The 20841-nt window shown below is 39.1% G+C and overlaps 1 protein-coding gene across 1 annotated transcript in view; it reads left to right on the forward strand.

The window, feature by feature from the left end:
• Positions 1 to 20841, forward strand: part of Eif5b (eukaryotic translation initiation factor 5B) — a 52368-nt gene that overhangs the window by 26698 nt on the left and 4829 nt on the right. Inside the window, exons 7-18 of the mRNA XM_036167846.1 lie at positions 2233 to 2331; positions 3047 to 3136; positions 3993 to 4067; positions 7161 to 7447; positions 7862 to 7969; positions 8517 to 8627; positions 9934 to 10001; positions 11045 to 11186; positions 15415 to 15546; positions 16069 to 16251; positions 16357 to 16518; positions 17735 to 17866. Of these exons, the coding sequence (XP_036023739.1) occupies positions 2233 to 2331; positions 3047 to 3136; positions 3993 to 4067; positions 7161 to 7447; positions 7862 to 7969; positions 8517 to 8627; positions 9934 to 10001; positions 11045 to 11186; positions 15415 to 15546; positions 16069 to 16251; positions 16357 to 16518; positions 17735 to 17866 (1589 nt within the window). The remainder of the gene's footprint in view (positions 1 to 2232; positions 2332 to 3046; positions 3137 to 3992; positions 4068 to 7160; positions 7448 to 7861; positions 7970 to 8516; positions 8628 to 9933; positions 10002 to 11044; positions 11187 to 15414; positions 15547 to 16068; positions 16252 to 16356; positions 16519 to 17734; positions 17867 to 20841) is intronic.

A 20841-nucleotide genomic window follows, 5' to 3' on the forward strand; every position in this document is an offset into this window, starting at 1 on the left:
TCAAAGCCAGTCTGCTCTACTTAGTGAGTTCCAGGGCAGCCAGAGCTACATAGTGAGACCCTGCCTCAAAAAATAAAACAAAACACACATATTAAAAAAAAGTTTGTTTATTGTGTGTTGCTGACTGCATATATGTGTATGGCATGTGTTGTGCCTGGTGCCCACAGGAGGGCATTGGGACCTTTGGAACTAGGGTTATGGATGGTTATGTGCCACCATGTGGGTGTTAGAACCAGAGCCTAGTTCTCTGCAAGAACAAGTGCTCATAACCACTGAGCATCTCTCCAGCTCTACCAAAAATGCTTCTGAAAAAGGAGAGTAATTTGGAAGTCTCAATATTTGATTTCAAGATTAAAACTCTAAGTAAATCTTTAAAAAATACTCTAAAGCCCCAAGAATCAGTATAGTGTTATATTGGCAAATGGGCAGACAAGTAGATTAACAGAATAGTGTCTGCAGATGACAAAGTGATGTTATTTTCCCTGGTATCTGGAAATTCAGGGGATGAAATACATGTAGTTCTTTTTTTTTTTCCTTTTTTTTTTTTCAGAGCTGAGGACTGAACCCAGGGCCTAACCCCAACCAACATGTAGTTCTTATAACAAATAGTACTTAAAACAATTGAATGTCTGTACACAGAAACTTGTCTTTATCCCCACTTTAGGTTGATAATACCTAAATATTAATTCAAAATGGATTTAGTTCTAAATATCATAAGCCAAAAACCTTTTAGAGGAAAATAGGAGAAAATGTTTAGGCAAAGAGATTTCGGCTAATGACTTTGAAGGTATATTTCGGGGGCTTGGAAGATGGTTCAGTGAGTAAAGGTACCTGTCACCAAACCTTACAAACTGAGTCCAGCTCCTGAAAGCCACATGGGAGCAGGAGAGAACCAACCTCCACAAGTGTCCTATGGCATTGTGGATGCCTCCATACACACAAATGTAATGCAAAAGTAACCTGTAAAAGGAAGGAAAATTCACAAACACCTTCCTGTTGAATATTTTGTAAAGACTATTGAAGATATATAAAACTTTATCATTCAGCACTTTTGGAAAACCAGGAACTCCATTTATAAGCTCACAAAAGATTTGAACTTTAACCAATAACCATAAACATGAAAAGAATTTTCAGTCTTAGTCACTTTGAAGAACTGACAGCTTTGAACAAAATTAAGCACACATTTAACTTCTGTCTCATTCAAGAGAAATACTCATGAAGAAGCCTGTGTGAAAATAATCACATCTGCTTTCCTCATAACTATTCTGAACTAAAAATGATCAGAAGCCCTTCAGTTGTTAAGTGGATTAATGTACTGGTGTAATACAATAACTCAGAAATTAAAAGATGAAATACTGGGCCAGGCATGGTAGGCTCACTTTTAACTCCAACACTCTGGAGGCAGAGGTGGTCAGATACTTGTGAATTGAAGGATAAGCCTGGTCTACATAGTGAGTTCCAAGCTAGCCAGAGCTACACAATGTGACTCTGTCCAAAATAAAAGAAATATAAAAGATGAAGTACTGATGATTTACATATCTATCATGATGACAGAAGCCTGCCTGATGTCATTTGTGGACATGTTGGGAAAAGCTGAACAGAATGGTTAGAGAACAGACGAGTCTGCTCAGACTAAGGGAGTTTGGCTACTTGAGACAGTACGTGGTAACAGAGTTGCTCCGCTTCTTCATGGCAGTGGTGTTTGCAAGATCTGTGCACTAGCTAGCTCTTTAGTGGATTTGAATGTGAATGTACAGACACCCTGTGCAGAAGCCATAGGTCTCTCTCTGAGTGCTCTTAAATTTTAGGGTGCATATCTTTGAATTGAATTAAATGTCCTTCTTTTGGTTTCTTGAAACAGGGTTTCTTTTTGTGTAGCCCTTGGCTGTCCTGGAACTCATTCTGTAGACCAGTCTGGCCTCAAACTCATGGAGACCTGCCTGCCTATGCCTTCCAAGTGCTGGGATTAAAGGCATGTGCCACAACTGCCTGGCTTAAAATGCTGCCTTTTAAAATATTTTCCTTTTTTAGAAGTGTTGAGATGAAGCAGGGTCTCACATGTAGCCCACATTGACCTTGAACCTACTAGGATGATGGCCCTCCTGCCTTGTCCTCCCAGGTGCTGGGATTACAAGTGGGCTACCATGCCTCACATTTTAAATACTTTCCCTCCAGTATCAAGTAGATCGTATAACAGTATAAGCCTTAAATTTTCCTCGTTTCCCCCCTTAGGCGTTGAAGTGCCATCGAAAGACTCGTTGCCAAAGAAAAGGCCCATTTATGAAGATAAAAAGAAGAAGAAAATACCACAACAGCCAGAAAATAAAGAAGGTTTGTTTATGAAGTAGCCTTTGGTTTAGAAAGGTCACACCTGTCTTTTCCTCACAGCTTTCAACAGAAAGTATCTTTCTACAAGCATGCATGTATGAGGGGTGTTGAGGACTGAGCCCAGGGTCTTTCTGAGCCAGATGGGTTCTATTGTTTGGCTACAATCCCAGCCCCCAGCACTGCATTTTTCTGCCCATTGTTTTCACCATTTTAATCCTTCTTATCGACTCGGATGAGAGGCAAAAGAGGAAGTGCTGGGGTTGTTAGAGAAGAGGGCTCAGTAGCTAAGAATGCTGCTTGCTGCTCAATCATGAGCCCAGACTTAGGATGCTAACACACAGGTCACAAGCTGGGCATCCCACCACCGAGAACTCCAGCTCTCAGGGATCCCATGCCTTTTCTGGCCTACAAACAGGTGTGCACATATATTCACACACATAAGATAAACCTTCAAAAAATAGATTGAAATATCTGCATCTTATATGAATAATGTTACGTCTGAAAAACAAAAATATAAATTATTTTTCTTCTTGCCCTGTGATTTTATATTCTGCTTAGGCAAAACAGTGATTTCCTTTGTAAGTGGTATCAAATGTTTCCCAGACTTAGAAAGACGCGTGTTCGTACATCAAGGATTCTTATACTGTGTTGAATAGGATATTTGAAGAGAAATTGCAGGCTACAAAATGTGACTAATATACTTTCTGCTCCTTTTTAGTATCTGAAACTTCGGAAATAAGTGCTCCTGTGGAAGTTGTGGAGCAAGGAATACCAGAAAAAGAAGAGACACCCCCTTCTGTTGAACCAGGCCAGTAACATCAGGTTTTCATTAGTTCCTATTACTTAGTATTCATGACTCAATAAGCTACCATCAAGTAGTTTGGAACCAAATAAATTACTAGTTTAGTTTAAATTACTAGTTTAGTTTAGATGGTTTTCTTCATTCATTTCTTTAGCCCATCTCTCTTTGTTTCCACTTTGAGAAAATATCCAAGCGATCCTTGAATCAGTTTTGTTTCTCTTTAGTAGTGTCAGTACAATGTCTGTTAGAGACACTGAAGGGTTTTGGGATGCCTTTTTTTTTTTTTTTTTTTTTTTTTTTTTTTTTAAATAGGTCAAAAATCTCTAAGCCTGAAGTTTTTACCTTATGGTATGAAAGCAAATTGGGAACATTTTTAGTTACAACACTGTAAGAACCATAAAACATATTTTGAAACTTTAGAGGTTAGCTCCTACTTACTAATCCATATATGTTCAGCTTATTAATTTGTGTTTATGTGTGTGTTTATACATATACCTTGCAAGCATTGGCAAAAATTTTTCACTTTTTCTTTGTTAAACGTTCTAAAAGATAAGTCTGATAAGAGCAAAATAAAAATCCTGTGTCTAATGCATGAGTTGAAAGTTTTAAAAGAACTGAGTTCATTCATACATCATTTTAAAATCTAAACATTTTGTTGCTTAGGTTTCTAATTTAGTTTTTATACTTAATTTATGGCATGCTAGGTATAGTGAAAAGAAAATTCCAAAGAAAACAGTTACATAAATATTTTTTCATAATTGAAGCAAGTCTTTTTCTTTGTCCAAGCATAATTCAGCCCTTCTGAAAGCAGCCTCTTACCCTCCAGTGCTTTCTTGTCATAAATAGCAACTTGTACTTTCAGAGGAAGAAGAAGAAACTGAGGATGCTGGGTTAGATGACTGGGAAGCTATGGCCAGTGATGAAGAGAGAGAACAAGGTAATCGTGAGTAAATATTGATAAATCCACTGATCATATATCATGTGTGTTCCTGAACCAAAGGAATGTGTTTTCAGAAGGTCATCTTTAAGGTGATAGCTGCCTAGAATACATTTATCTAGACAGTGTGGGGTGAGTAGCTTTTCTAAAACTCACCTACACAAAGCCTAGCAGCATAAGGCAAAGATTGGCGCAGTTCTGCTCACTGTGAATAAAATGTAAATGTTCACCTTTTGGTAATTACACTTGAATTTTATGACTAAAACAACTTACTTTGAATTTAATTTCTTACAGTTTTCTTTCCTATATTCTTGAGAATGTTTGGCTCTTTGAGTTTTGAGAGCCCTCCTTTTTTTAATCTAACATTTTTAGTTAACCAAGGGTTTCACCAAATTTGTAAGTTTTTTATGTTAATATTTTCTAGTTTGCATTTTTTAATTAATTTAGTGTCTATGTGTGTATCTGTGTGCTGGACATTGAACCCAGGGCTTTGCATTTACTAAGCAGGAGTTCTACCACTGAGTTATTTCTCAGTGATTCTTTGGTTCTCTCTCAAGAAGTATGGTGGCTGCCTTACAAGCCAGGGTATGCTCAGATATTTTGTTTGCAAATGTGATTAGAAACTGATTTGTAGAAGCTGTCTTGGTTTTTGTATTGAGACCAAGTGTGGTGATTATTTTGTTCAAGACTTTCTTATTCTGAGAGTTTGTATATTAACATGTGAGCACACATAAGTATACACATTCTCTTACTAGCCCATGTATTGAAAAGGTCTTCCACTGTGATTATAGATTGTCTGTTTTCAGAGTTCTGTTAATTTTTGCTTTCACATATTTTGACTGTTACCAGGTGAATACAATCTTAGATCTTTCTGATGAATTGAGCCTTCTATTATAGTTCTGTTTTTCAAGTAGTGGCTCTTACCATGTTAAGTGTCTCATATTCTTCTGAACCACTCTTGACCTACATGAATGTTCTCTGTCTGTAGTACTCTCCTTATACCTGTCAATGTCAATGGCTTTGCCTCGGTAAATTATTGCTGACATAATAAAGCATCGATTGTATAACTTATCAAAAATAGAGATGTGTTTCCTAGACTTGGAATCCAAGATCTAGCTCCTGATATTGGTGGGTGGCAGGTGAGGAGGACTCCTCTCTCTCTGTTCCAGGGAGACACTTTATTGCTGACCCCTTAAGAGGGAAGGAACAGTATTCTCACTTGGTGGGAAGGAATGAACAGAAAGTTGAGTAAACTCTTTGTAAAGACTCCTTGAAGCATTAATCACCTCAGGAGTACAAAGCACTAATGACTTAGCTTCCCTGAGGCCCTGTATCTTTGGTTTGTTTTTTGAGACAGGGTTTCCATAATAGCTCTGGCTGTCATGGAACTTGCTTTGTAGACCAGACTGATCTCGAACTCACAGAAATGTTCCTGTCTCTACCTCCAGAATGCTGGGACTAAAGGCGTGCACTTCTACTTCTTAATAGCACCATGGTAGAGGGGACTCTACCATACACTCTAACCATAGCAAGCACAGTTTGTCAGTCAGTTCACCTGGAATACTCACAGTGTGTTTTAACACCCGATGTAATTAATGAAGTACATTAATCTCTTAAGCTCCTAAATCTATTGTGATCTTTTTTCCGTTTTTTCCCTTTCATAACCATCTTTTGTTTGTTGGATTTTGTTATTCTTATTAGTTACATTCCCTAACCCCCTTGGTTTTCTTATTTCTGTTTTACACAGTTTCTGAGATAGGCTCTCATTATCCAGCACAGAATGTCCTAGAACTTGCTGTGAGCCAAGGTCTTTCTGCCTCTACTCAAGTGATAAAATTTTCATTTTATTTTTTTAAGACTGGATCTCTCTATAAGTTCCTAGTCTGGCCTCAAATGTGTGATCTTCCTGCCTCAGCCTCTGAATGCTGGCTGAGATTATAGGAATGTGCCACCCTGACCAACTTAATTTTTAAAGGATGCTATTAGAGATTTTTAACTTGTACATTTCAACTAACAGTGCCTACTACCACCACCTTTCCAGACAACTTTGGAGTACTTGAGCATTTATCCAACTCCCAATTTGTATACCATTGCTTTTTTTTTTTTTTTTAAGATTTATTTATTTATTATGTATACAGAGGAGGGCGCCAGATCTCATTCCACATGGTTGTGAGCCACCATGTGGTTGCTGGGATTTGAACTCAGGACCTCTGGAAGAGCAATCGGTGCTCTTAACCTCTGACCCATCTCTCCACCCCACCCCCCCATTGCTTTTTTTTTCTTTCAAATTCTGTTTTTTTTCACCTCCATTGTTTGTTCTTCCTCTTTTTGCATATAGTAATTATTTCTTAGACATAGAAAATTTTAACATTTTTTGCTTCATTTTTCTTTTGGCTTCAAATTTAATTTTACATCTTTTTTCTTATTTGACAGTGTCTTAGTATCTCTGGTTTGTCTTGAGCTATAGATACTTGAGGCCCTGTGTCAAAAGAGGAGGAAAAAATGGCATCATTATTTTTGGAGAATTTCAGATTTGTGGATTTTTTAAATTAAAGGTTGTCAGTGTGCACACCAGCATTTTTAATAACAAATGCATGGACTCATTTCATTTTAGATTATGATAGTCTGTTTATTTCTCATCTGCTGTTACTTCTAGGGTATATGCTATAGGGTTTCTATGACACACTAACAGTATACAACGCAGTGATTGCTCACTCATACCTTACTCTTCTTCCTCCCTGCTCTAGTCTTTGTAGGCCTGGACTCCTAATGTCTGGCTGTTAGTGCTGAGATAGCTTCAGATTTAACTGCTGCTTCCAGAGTCATCAAAGAAGCACCCCAAGGGGAAAGCAGTGCTCAGGGTTTTCCTCAGTTGTCCATGTTGTCCCTCCAGGAGTCCTGGCATAGTGATGTCGCCTCAAGTCTTATGCCTGGTGGGAGTCTCCACAGGAACAGTTAAATGTTTGTGACGTAGGAAGTTAAGGCAACTGCTGCAATTAGTGTATTTTCCCTTACTTTGTAGTCTCTGTTCTTTTGATATAAACCTTGATGCTAGCTTTCATTTATTTTAAAATCAATTTATTTTCCTCAAAGAAGGAAATACGATTCACATAGAAGTACAAGAAAAACCTGAAGAGGAGGAGGAGGAAGAGGAAGAGGAAGAGGAAGAGGAAGAAGAGAGTGAAGATGAGGAAGAGGAAGGAGAAAGTGAAGGCAGTGAAGGTGATGAGGAAGATGAGAAGATGTCAGATGAGAAAGACTCAGGGAAGACATTAGATAAAAAGCCAAGCAAAGAAGTTAGCTCAGACTCTGAGTATGACTCTGACGACGACCGAACTAAAGAAGAGCGGGCTTATGACAAAGCAAAGCGGAGAATCGAGGTATTCATTTCCTGTTGTCTTCGCTGTCTTCCTCTTCTTGTGGTCATTAGACTATGGAGCTAAAGGTCTGAGTCAGTATTGCCAGGCGGTGGCTACACACACCTTTGATCCCAGCACTCGGGAGGCGGAGGCAGGGGGATCTATGAGGAGGACAGTCTGGGCTACAGAGTGAGTTCCAGGACAGCCTGGTCTACAGAGAGACCCTGTCAAAAAGTATTATGACCAGTATCTCTCCAAGTTTTGTAATGTTGGACCATGATAGGTTTTGACACTGGTCTAAACCAGGAACTGCCCTCTTCAACACCCTCCCCCTTTTTTTTTTTTTTTACATAAGTCAAGGTGGAGCATAAAGAAGACTTGAAGCAGGACTTAATTTGTAATTCTGTTTTGTTTTTTTTTTAATCCTACTTCTAGAAACGACGACTTGAACATAGTAAAAATGTAAATACAGAAAAGTTAAGAGCCCCTATCATCTGTGTGCTTGGACATGTAGACACAGGGAAAACAAAAATTCTAGATAAGGTAAGAAAATGTGTGCATTAATATTATTTGAGAAATAAGTAGTACCTTTGAAAAGCTTTACTATCACACAGGATGGCAGGTCCATAAATCTGCCTCCATTTTCTTGTATTTCAAAGAAATTAGGAAATAGAAATTGGTAAAAGAAAATGGGTTATAGACCTATTTACAAGTTGTCCAAAATGGGATCATGGGGCAAAAAGTGGGTCTGCTTTTGAAACATTTACAAAATGTCCCAGGGGTCTTGTATGATGATATAAAATTCCCACCTTTTCTATCCTTGAAGACTTCCTTGTCCCTAGCCTCTTCTTTTGATAGGTACAGTGTGGGAAGAAGCCTTTGGTCCTTTTCCTAGCAGGGCCAGAGCACACAGTAAGTTTGTAAATGAATAAAGGGACAGTGCGATAGTTGGAGGAGGGAGCACAAGAGTCTCTCTTCTCAGAGCTTTAGTCTGGGGTCACTGAAATGCAGAGTTGTCGGTTTCTCAGTGACTGTGCTTTTATCTTCTTCCATGCCAAATGACCAATCTCAGTTTGCTTTCTGCTCATAGCTCCGTCACACGCATGTCCAAGATGGTGAAGCAGGTGGTATTACACAGCAGATTGGTGCCACAAATGTTCCTCTTGAAGCTATTAATGAACAAACTAAGATGATTAAAAATGTAAGTTACATTATGTTACTTGTTTTGTTGACATAAGAAACAGTTCTCACCTCAAATTTATTTTGAAACCAGTTATTAGTGACTATGGCTCAGGAACAAACTCAGAGGAACCAACATGGTAGCAATATTGTGAAGTGTTTATGGTACTAGCACAAAGTTGTAAGTCAGTATGCTTTTCCGATATGGTGATGGACATGAGAATCTCGTCCTTTAAGCCTCAGTTCCTTTCTGATGGTGTTCATAGCTTTGGATAGATAGATTCCCAAAGGCTAGTCATGAGGATGTTCAGACCCTTCTGTCTCCACTCAGAATTAACATCTTGTTTTGCTCTAGATCCCATGCCACTTTCCCCTTTATCAAGGCTTTCATTGTTCTGAAGTTACCTCCCTCCTTCCTTATTTTACTATCCAGGATCTTCATATTTAAAAGCTCATCTCAGGTTTGGGGCCTAAGAAGGAGCTGCTGAGGTAGATGTTTTGTTTGTTTGTTTTTTTGTTTTGTTTTTTTGTTTTTTTCAAGACAGGGTTTCTCTGTGTAGTTTTGATGCCTGTCCTTGATCTCAATCTGTAGACCAGACTGCCCTCGAACTCACAGAGTTCACCTGGCTCTGCCTCCTGAGTGCTGGGATTAAAGGTGTGTACCACTGCCACCCGGCGAATATTATTAAAATACACTTTTTTACATCACTTTGGTACTTTAGATTTGCTTAAAATTAGACCAGATATATTTTTATGTTTTTATTTATTGTGTGTCTGTGTGCAGGTGAGCACATGCCAACTTTCAGGAGTTGACTCTCCTGAGATCTGGTAATCAGACCCAGTCGTTCATCAGGCCTGTGCTGCAAATGTCTCTTACCACTGAACCATCCAGCCCCCCAGATCATTCTGTAGATACTAAGTCAGTTTTTGTAGATGACGTCAATGACTGTTCCACTCTGCATTTGTATTAGTTATTAAGTTAATAGTCGATATTTTATGTATGTGTATCTGTATTTGTGTGGGTGCCTGGGGGAGGCCAAGAGTAGGTATTGGATCCTCTGGAGCTGGTGTTAACAGATGGTTTTGAGTTGCTTGATGTGGCTGCTAGGGATCAAACTTGGATCTTCTGTAAGATAGCAAGTACATCTCCAGCCCCTACAAGACTTGTTTTGATATTAAAGAGAATATTAGCCATTCTGCTGTTTGACTTTTAAGGTCATTCATTTGGTCAAAGGAAGTAATGATGTTTTCAAGGTTGGGGTAAATTGTAATGAAGCTTTCTTTGTTTCACTGGCCTTGAACTCTGCATCTTTCTCTACTATTTTTAGTTTGACAGAGAGAGTGTCCGCATTCCAGGAATGCTGATTATTGATACTCCCGGACATGAGTCTTTCAGGTAAGACCAGTCTATTGTCATCAAGGAAACTACTTACCTCAGCCTAATCATTAGGATTTCGTTAGTGACTTTGAATAGTTCTTCCAGATCTGCAGTGTCATAATCTCTTGTTCATCGTTGGTTTTTAATGTTTCATATGTTTTCTTATTTTTGTTTTTTGTTGTTTTGCTTTCTTGATTTTTATAGAAGAAAATCTTTTACAATTGGAAAGAACATCCCTACTGTGGAAGGCAGAGCGGTTCTTCATGAATCCCTACAGACCCATTACAAAAGAAATACTGTTTTTAACTTCACTACATTGTTGCTTGCATGCACTTATGCACACACATACACAACTTAGAGTAACTTTTGACATTAACTTACCCAGTAGACTCAGTTTTTGTATCTGCCAGCTGAGTGTTTGGTATTTTAAGAGAAGATGGGACTCTTCCTTAAAGCATTCATGGCTGCTGCCTCTTTTGTGTGCTCCATATCTCCAGGATAAACAGTTGAGCTTCCAGAATAGCTGAGGAAGATTTCCTTCATGCCAACTACATCCAGACTCTATCCTTCTTGTCACCCCTCAACAGTGTGCTATTCACTATTGACAGAGCACTCAAACTGTGCTGGTGTTCTGGTTGAGTCTCCTCCTCTGATGAGCCTAGAGGTGGACGTGGTTCACATTTCCAGGCACTTTCCAGTTAAAGATTCTAAAAGTCTGAAATTCAAAATGCCCCCAATTTGAAATTTTACAGTAAGCATAATACCTGTTCTTAGAAGGTTTTAGGTTTTGGATTTTTTTCATCAGAGATGGCTGTTCTGTGTATGTAACCTAGAGGTGACACTGTGTGTATATGAGAGGATTGTATTGTTTATATTGCAAATATGATGCCATTTTATGAGACCAGATTATTGTGAATTTGGTATGTGTGAGATGATCACCACCAGTCAGTCCCTGCAGCCCCAGAGACTGCTTGTTTCTTCTGTTTGTTTAGGCTTTACAAAGAAAGGAAACACTGAAATTTACAAGATTTCTACTCACATGGCTTTTTCTTCCCTGACAGTAACCTGAGAAACAGAGGAAGCTCCCTTTGTGACATTGCCATTTTAGTTGTTGACATTATGCATGGTTTAGAGCCCCAGACAATTGAATCTATCAACCTTCTCAAGTCTAAAAAATGTCCCTTCATTGTTGCACTTAATAAGGTAAGTCCTCATTTGAAAACATTGTTCTCTAAGACTTATTGTGTGTGTCCTTGTGTGCATTTGTACATACGTGCTGGTTTCCAAGGGGTCCAGGAGAGTGACCCCTGTGGAGCTGGAGTTACAGGTGCTGGGAACTGACTTAGCTCCTCTTGCAAGACTGTGTGAGCTTTTAACCAGGGAGCCATCTTTACCCCTGTTCTGATTAGGACGGATGCACTGTGATTTTTTGAGATTTTAAAAAATATTTCATGTTATATACTAGCCCACTCATGTTTTTATTGCATAATTATTTGTAGTCAAATTTAGGGACTCAGCCTATATACCCATCAGTGGATAAGTGGATAAAGAAAATATGCCATATGTAAAAAATATTCAAAATATTCAGTAAATCTGAATATTTAAATATTCAGAATAATCAGTAAGAACAAGGAAGAATGAACTGGGGATGTAGCTCAGTGGTGGAATGTTTGCATAGCATACACAAGGCTGAGTTCAGTCAATCTCCTGGACAGCCAATCCATCAATCAATGTTGAGAATGAAAAGATGTCATTTTCAGAAAATGGGTAGAGCTAGATATTATGTTAGTAAGCCAGACTCATAGAAATGCTATTTTTTTTCTCATATAGATTCTAGATTTAACTTTTTTGGTTTTGGTTTTGGTTTTGGTTTTTTGAGACAGGGTTTCTCTGTGTAGCTTTGCGCCTTTCCTGGAACTCACTTTGTAGCCCAGGCTGGCCTCGAACTCACAGAGATCCACCAGCCTCTGCCTCCCAAGTGCTGGGATTAAAGGCATGCGCCACCACCGCCTGGCTAGATATAACTTTTAAAAAGCAAAAATTAGGGCTGGAGAGATGGCTCAGAGGTTAAGAGCACTGACTGCTCTTCCAAAGGTCCTGAGTTCAATTCTCAGCAACCACATGGTGCCTGACAACGATCTGTAATGAGATCTGGTGTCCTCTTCTGGTCATACATAATAAAGTAAATAAATCTTTAAAAAAAATTAAACACCTCATTCTAACATGAGGCTTCCCCTTTAAAAAAAATTTTAAAAAAAGCAAAAATTGAAGAAGTATTTAGGAAGAATGGAATCAAGTGAGAGGAAAGGAAATAGGGAGTGCTCAGTTTGTGTCAAGTATATTATGCACATGTGTGAAAACAGGATAGTCTTTTTATGCAGTTAATAGAGGCTTATTTTTAAAACAAGATACAAATCTTGTGTAATGTGTAAGAAACTGCTTGAGAACAGTTGTACTGAGCTTTGCCAAATCCATACATTGTTTGAAACCATCACTATCCAAAATGTAGTCTGTCTTACATTCTCCAAGGGTTCTCTCACTTCTTTGAAGCTAGACTTGCCCCTCTAGCTCCAGGCAAATGCTGATTTTTAAAAAATTTGATTTAGTCTCTGTACTAGTTTTGATAGGACTGGAGTGTGTGATCTTTTCAGTTGTCATTTTATTGTTCCTGTTATTACAGTTTTTTTTTAATGTTGTTAGGTGGATTGTAACTGTTCTTATTTATTTGTTTATTTATTACTTAGAGTAATATTCTATTGCCAGGTGATACCACACTTGATCAGTTCCTACTGTAGGATATATGGGTTCTAGTTTCTAGTCACTTATTGGTAAGGTAGCTGTGGACATTATTAAGTAAATACTTAGGAATATAATTGTTGCATCATATGTATGTTCAATTTTATAAGAAACAAATTATTCCAAAGAGTACCATTTTGCATTTTCAACAGGATTATATCTGCATTCTATACAACCTGGCCAGCATTATTTTTGGTCTGTTTATGGGTTTTGGTTGTTTTGAGATATGATCTCACTATGGAGTCCAGATTGGACTTGAATTTCCAATTCTCTTACCTCAGCCTCTGTATGTGTCATCACATCCAGCTGTCAGTTTGTAAATTTGTATCTTTCAAAGAACTATGTTTTTGTTGGATCAGTATTCTTTTTTTTTCTAATACCCCCTCCCCCTCCACTTTTAAAGATTTAATTTTAGGGGTGTGTGTGTGTGTGCGCGCGCGCACACTCGCAGGTTTTTGATTTTTTTTTTAAAAGACAAAGTACCCCTCATGATCTTGAGCTGCCTTTGATCCTCCTGCCTCTGCTTCCAAGTGCCACAATGCCTAGCTTCCACTTTAAGCATTGCTTGGACATTGTTTTTATTTTCAGTTGGGGGAAGAAAAATACTTTATTTCTCTGTGTTTGTCCTTGATCTATTCATTATTCAGAAGAATGTCATTTAAGATGTAAGTGTACAGGAATTTTTCCAGATACTGTGGAATTGCTTTGTGATCAGAGGACACGCACTGTAGGAGTCATTGTTACAGTCTGTTTCAGTGGGCATCTGTGACCAGCCTTGATGTGTACTGTTTCACTTGACTATCTGGGCTGGCTGCTCAGCTGAGTGTCTGTGTGTTACTCCTCGGTTCTTCTTTATTCCTATTGACACTTATGGCTGTTTGGTAAACTATTGTAGAGGGCATTTGCTGCTCCCACTGTGCTTTTACATTTGTCTCTTTAAAGTATCTAGAAAATTGGCCAGAGAAACCAATACCAAGATACAAATGGCCACATGCCTCATGGTCAAACTTATAATCATGCAAGAAGGACAAACTCTACGTCACACTCAAGTATAAAAAAAGTTTTCCTTTTTTTTTTTTTTTTTTTCGTTGTTGCTTTCTGCTTCTATCTCTCTGTATGCATGTCTTTTTTCTTTTTTCTTTTTTCTTTTTTCTTTTTTCTTTTTTCTTTTTCTCGAGACAGGGTTTCCCTGTGTAGCTTTGCACCTTTCCTGGAACTCACTTGGTAGACCAAGCTGGCCTCGAACTCACAGAGATACACCTGCCTCTGCCTCCTGAGTGCTGGGATGAAAGGCGTGCTCCACCACCGCCTGCCATTGTATGAATGTCTTTATATTGCTTACTTTTCAGACTTTCTCCTTTTTACGATTTTATCATAGTGATTATATAATAGCGTAGTTTTTAATCATACTTGAGTTTTCTTGGATTTATTATGTTAAATGTATAGTCTTCATCTAATCTTTATAATTTTGGTGATTATCCAGCTATTCTCTACTAACTTTTCTTGTTCTGTTTCTTTAGCTATTTGGTATAATTCTAGTACAGTCCTGGTATTCCAGCTACTTTTCCCAATCTTGTCATATGGCAAGCCAACTAAAGTGGTGGAATATCCCCCCCCCCCCCCCCCGTATTTTACTGTGTGATTCAGTTTTGCTAGCTTTTAATGCTCTGTCTTCAAGATCACTAAACTTCCCCCCCCCCCCCCGTAAGATTGGGTTTTAAGTTCATCCTGTGGCTTTCTCTGCAGCTCTACAAATATTAGGCCTTTCTCTGTCTGTCTCTCTCTCTGCCTTTTTCAAGGTTAGAACTTTATGTTGAGTTTATTTTTAAAAATTATTTTAAAGATCTCAAGCAGTAATTTGATCCTGTTGACTATCTCAGGTCTTTTCCTCCTAACTGGGTTTTCTCTTAGTTAACAGATAAATCTTTACATTGTCAGCATAGGCTAAGCTCAGATGCCACACATTGTCATTGTTTGGTGATTAATTCTCTCTCATCCTCACCACTCACGGGGGAAGATACAGATTATAAAAAATTAGTATCTTTACATTGATGAATAATTTCATAGATTTATGATTCAGTATATTTTGACACATTTGCAGTTAGCACTTCAGTCACATGAAACATCCCACAGGCTAACAACTGACAGAAAATAAATTCTCTTACTATTAATTAATCAGGTTTATTCCTAGTTTGAGCAATAAAGCAATTGTTATGTAATCTTCCTGACAGTGGCACTTGCTATAATTAGTCTTTGTTCCTATCTGCTGATTTACCAACTCATTTTGAACTTTGAAAACACTACATGTTAATGTTCACAGGATAATTCTAGGACCTTCCATTTTGCAAAGAACAGCTTTCCATGAACTCACTGGAGGCTAAAATGGACAACATATCACCTCAGCAGTTTTTCATTCAAGAGGTTCAGTTGCAGCCTCGAAAGGGGTCTTTTGTACAATAAAATGTCCGAGTACTTTACACTGTGTGTTTGTATGTGTAGGAGAGAGACAGACAGAAATTGAGAGAGAGGGAGGGAGGGAGGGAGGGAGGGAGGGAGGGAGAAGAGAGAAGAGAGGGAAAAACATTAGGAATTTTAATGTTGTGGATTTCAATGTGTTTCCGATAAATGTTTCCAGATTGACAGGTTATATGACTGGAAGAAGAGCCCTGATTCGGATGTGGCTGTCACTTTAAAAAAGCAGAAGAAGAATACGAAGGACGAGTTTGAGGAGCGTGCAAAGGCCATTGTTGTAGAGTTTGCACAGCAGGTAGAGTCTCTTTCTGAAGAACCCGTCATCATGTTGTTGTTGTTGTTGTTGTATCTATTCAGTGAGGTCACCATTTTCATTAATACAGATCTGTTCTATCAGCTGGATATTTTTGGTCTTTCATTTTGCTGTTTTGTTGATGTTGTTACTGCTGTTTTTGGTTTCTTCTGAGATGGGGTTTTGCTGTTTCCAGGCTAATACAAAATTCCAGGGTTCCTGACCTTCCTCTCCTCTGCCTTCTGTATAACTGGGTAGTGAGTGTGTAATGTTGTGCTCACTTCCTTTTTAACATCAGAAATATTTCAACTGCACTGGCTACACGATTATATCTAGATTGTGTTTGTTCAGGGTTTGGGGGTTGTTTTTAGTGCTGGGCACTTAGCACTGACCTAGAGTACCTCAACTCTCCGGGTCATTGTGGAGTTTCAGAGTGATCAGTCATTGGTTCCTTTGCCATCTGTTTAGCCATCCTCTTCTGTGTGCCACTTCTCACACTGTTTTTGGACTGATTTTTGCTTCTAGGGTTTGAATGCTGCTTTGTTTTATGAGAATAAAGATCCCCGAACTTTTGTGTCCTTGGTACCTACCTCTGCACATACTGGTGATGGCATGGGAAGTCTCATCTACCTTCTTGTGGAGTTAACTCAAACCATGTTGAGCAAGAGGCTTGCACACTGTGAAGAGCTGAGAGCACAAGTCATGGAGGTAATCATCAGACTCCTTCCTTGCCCTACACCCCTTGAATAGTTCCTTGGGTAGTGGATATGTGCTGCTTTTATACTTACGGTACACTGAAAACATGTCTGTTAGGTTAAAGCTCTCCCAGGAATGGGCACCACAATCGATGTTATATTGATCAATGGACGTTTGAAGGAAGGGGATACAATCATTGTCCCTGGAGTAGAAGGGCCCATTGTCACTCAGATTCGAGGCCTCCTTTTACCTCCTCCTATGAAGGAATTACGTGTGAAGGTAAGCCAAGATGGTGAGCGTGGACATGGGGACTTCATAATGTTGTTTGTTTATGCTGATGCCATTCTCTTTGAGGGCAGTTTGGCTTAATACAGCACACATTTGACATGGGTGACAGGATCTGTTTATCAGACTAGGACTTTCCTAAGGATAGACAGCCTTGGGTGCTACATGAGTAGTACTGAATGACAGAATTTCAGGAGGCAACCAGATCAAATAGCATTGTTGGATCCAGAAGCTTGCTATGTGGTTTTTCCTGATTGTAGCCTTGACCTTTGTCCTAATAGTTAACTATAGCATTGTGTTTCTGATAGTAAATCACAGCCTTGCTTTTTTTTAATAGTATCAATTTCTGGGCTTGTGTTGCTAAAAATGTATCTGTGCATGGTATAAAAGTGGAGTCATTCTTGCTCACTATTGCACCTGGCCCTTCGGAACTGAAAAATAATTCCAGATTGATACTCCACTGTGTGACTTTGTTATGCTGTCCATGCTTCTGGGTGTGGAATGTGTGCGCTTCCATGCTGTGCCATGGACTTCTTTCTGTACCTTCTGCCGAGCATGTGCCCGTTTCCCCAGGGTGTGTGGGCCCAGCTCACACTTTTCAGTGCGGCTCTTCACTCTTTCACCTCTGTGCCTGCTTTGTGACACCATCACTTTCAAAACTGAGTTCTGTTGGGCATGTAGTTCATTGCTGTTGGATTACATTTACCTCTGTCAGTATAGACACTGCTTTGTGTTTATGAACTGTTTATCCCCTTCACTTTCAGTGTCCTGCTTTTCACAGCTTTCATAGTTCAGAATAATTGTCTGTTTTTAATTTATTTATTTATTTATTTATTTATTTTTATTATTATTTTTTTTTCCCCCGAAACAAGAGTTTCTCTGTGCAGCTTTGCGCCTTTCCTGGATCTCGCTCTGTAGACCAGGCTGGCCTCAAACGCACAGAGATCTGCCTGCCTCTGCCTCCTGAGTGCTGGGATTAAAGTTGCACACCACCACTGCCCGGCTGTTTTTAGTTTTTATGTGTAGCACTATCTTTTATTCTGATTTGTCTTTTCTGTGTTATTTTGAGAAACAAAATCTTCAGTTGAATCAATTGGTTATGTTGTGTTTCTTATACAGAGTATGAGAACACTTCTCCTTCCAAGGTCACAGAATACAGTAGTGCTGCCACCATTCAGGTAAATTCAGTGAAAACTATTTTTGTTTCTAGAACCAGTATGAAAAGCATAAAGAAGTGGAAGCAGCTCAAGGAGTGAAGATTCTTGGGAAAGACCTTGAGAAAACACTTGCTGGTTTACCTCTCCTTGTGGCTTATAAGGATGACGAAGTCCCAGTTCTCAAAGTAAGTTCATTGATTGTGATACTTTTTTCCCCCTCCAATGCTCTTTGGACTACCCAGTTCCCTCCCAGTGACCTAGACTAACTTTGAATTCACGATCTTCCTGCTTCAGCCTTAACATCTGGTTTTATTCACTATTTTTATTTAATTATAATATAATTACATTTCTTTTCCCTTCCTTCCCTCCAGCTCCTCCTATATCATTCTCTCCCTTAATTCTCACAAATTGATGGCCTCTTTCTGTTACACACACACACACACACACACACACACACACACACACACACACAACCTTCTAAAGTCACTTAATGTCTCGTGTGTGTATGATTTGTATTGTGTAACCAATTTGGGGTTTGTCCATACCTTCTATCAGCAGTCGTTAGTTGTCTGTAGTTCATTGTGCAGGAGTAGAACCTCTGAGATTGCCCCCTTTCTTGTTATCAAGTCTATTGGTTATTGGGATTGTTCAGGTCTTATTTAGGCAGCCATTCTTCCTGCTGAGGTATAATGGGTGTACCTTCCCTATTATTTATAGGAGACATAGTCTCACAGCAGACTTCCTGGTCCTCTGGCTCTTAGAATCTTTCCATCTCCTCTTCCATGATGTTCCCACAGCTTGGGGGCAAAAGTTACGTATTTGTTGTGACTGGGCTCCCCATGATCCATTGATCTCTGAAGTGTGACTGATTGTGCCTTTCTAATGGCTTCTGATTGCTATAAAGAGAAGCTTCTTTGATGCAGGGTGAGAGCTACAGTTACCTTAGACTATAAGGATAACCTTTAGAATGCTGTTAGGAATCATGTGGGGTAGTCAGCTAGGTTTCCAGTACCAAGCATGAGTTTCCTACTGTTGAGTGGGCCTTAAGTCCCCTAGACCACTTTTGTTTACCACCAACATAGGAATGCCACTATTGTAAACTTTTAGGGATACCTTGTTAGTCTGGTTATTGTTGTGGTTCATAGGTATCAGTGCTAGATAGGACTTTTGGTTGTTTCCTCCCTTGGCAGCTTGCATAGCACCTTGTGGTATAATGGAAGCTAGATCTCAGGGAGGCTTTCTGGATAGACCCAGCTCAACTTTTCAAGTCTTGTGTCTTAAGTGTGTGGCACCTTCAGCAATAGGGTCTCCCCTTAAGCCTTTGGGAGACAGCCAAGGGCAAAAGCAACAGCCTGTACTGTGTGGGGACTCTCTGAACTGTCTTGACCAACAACTCATGCCTGGGACTCGAGTTTCTGTTAGTCTATTGCTCTTATGGAGAACATTGTCAGTCCATGGGGCATAATTTCATGTGTGCACATACATACATATTCATGTGGCATTGTTTGGGTCCTGTTTAGGCAGCCCTACTGTTGAGATAGCATGGATATAATAACTTCTTTGTTAGACTGTTGAAGTATCAAGAGCATGACCTGATTCTACCACTAAAGTGGCCTGTAGGAGTGATAGTTTATTGATTAAAAGCACTTTACTCTTGCAGAGGACACAGGTTTGGTTCCAGCACTCATGTGATGGCTTACAACCATCTATAACTCTAGTTCTAGGATATCTGACACCTCTTCTGACCTCCATGGGCAGCAGGCATGCATGTGGTATACATACATACATACATACCTGCAGGCAAAGCATTCATACTCATAAATACATCTAATTTTTTAAAAAGGGGTGTGTGTGTGTGTGTGTGTGTGTGTGTGTGTGTGTACTTAACGTGTATTGTATATAATTTTAGGTCAATATAAAATATCCCTTAAGGCTTTATCAAACATCCTCTTGCTTTTTCCTCTGTTTTGATCTCCCTCCCCTTTCCTTAATTACAGCCTTCTCTTCATGTTACCCTATGCTGCTATTCTCTTTAACCTGAGTTTGCTTGTGTGTCAGTAGGACATACGTTAGGGAAGTTCACTAAAATGGTCACCTTATAAAGGATATCATCTTCTGTTCTTTTTTTCTAATTGTTTATACTATCATATGAATTTGTTTATACTATCATATGAATTTGCATAAATTTCTATGCCTGATACTAAATGTAATAAAAAATAAGCCAATGACTTGTGGTGCTCAGTTGTTAGTTTGCTTGCACACGTGAAGCACTGGGTTGGATCTCAGCACTGCATAAAAACTGGCAGAGTGGTGCATTAATGATCCAGCACCTGGCAGGTGGAGGAAGTTAGATCAGAAGCTCATGGCTATCATTAGTTGCACCAGTAGTTCAAGGTGACCCTGGAGTTCATAAAATCCTGTTTCAAAAATGAGGGTGGGGAACAAAAGTTCTTTAAAAATAAAATGGGCTGAAGAGATGGCTCAGCAGTTAGGAGCATATTGAGTGGATCTGGACGCTCTAGGGGGATCCACTGCCTCTAGCCTTGAAGGGAACCAGCACTTGATCTATGTATCCATGCACAAGTGTACATACATTGTATTCTTTTTTAAAGCAGATGTCGGTAGTTTTGTTGTTGTTGTTGTAAGTCTTGCTATGTAATGCTTGTAATTTTCTTGCTTCAACCTTCTATGTGCTGGGGATGTGCCACTGGCTGTTTTTAATTTAGGTACTGTAATACATAGAACTTAAAGGGGGTCTTAATTTGATACTAGTAGTCATTTTAAAGCCTGTTTTCCTGATGGGAAGATCAGTTGGCCCATATTCAGTAAAAAGTATGCTGTAATCATGGTTTATTTGCTTGCCAAAGAAAAATAAAGCTGTTGTGAACACATAGCTGCTAGGTATACAGGCCTGTAGGCTACCTTTAATATATAGGTAGAATCAGGTCACATCATTAGAGAATACACCAGGCCTGCGTATGAAGTGGATTTGTCTTTAGTGAGGTAATGAGTTAGGTGATTTCACAGCTGAACTTTGGGGCTGCCACTCATCTGTGTGGTTCTGAAAAAGGATGAGTCTTCCCAGCCATCTGCTTTTTTTTTCTTTTTCTTTCTTTCTTCAAGACAGGGCTTCTCTGTGTAGCTTTGCGCCTTTCCTGGA

Source organism: Onychomys torridus, chromosome 18 (genome assembly GCF_903995425.1).
Source record: "Onychomys torridus chromosome 18, mOncTor1.1, whole genome shotgun sequence".
Taxonomy (NCBI): Eukaryota; Metazoa; Chordata; class Mammalia; order Rodentia; family Cricetidae; genus Onychomys; species Onychomys torridus.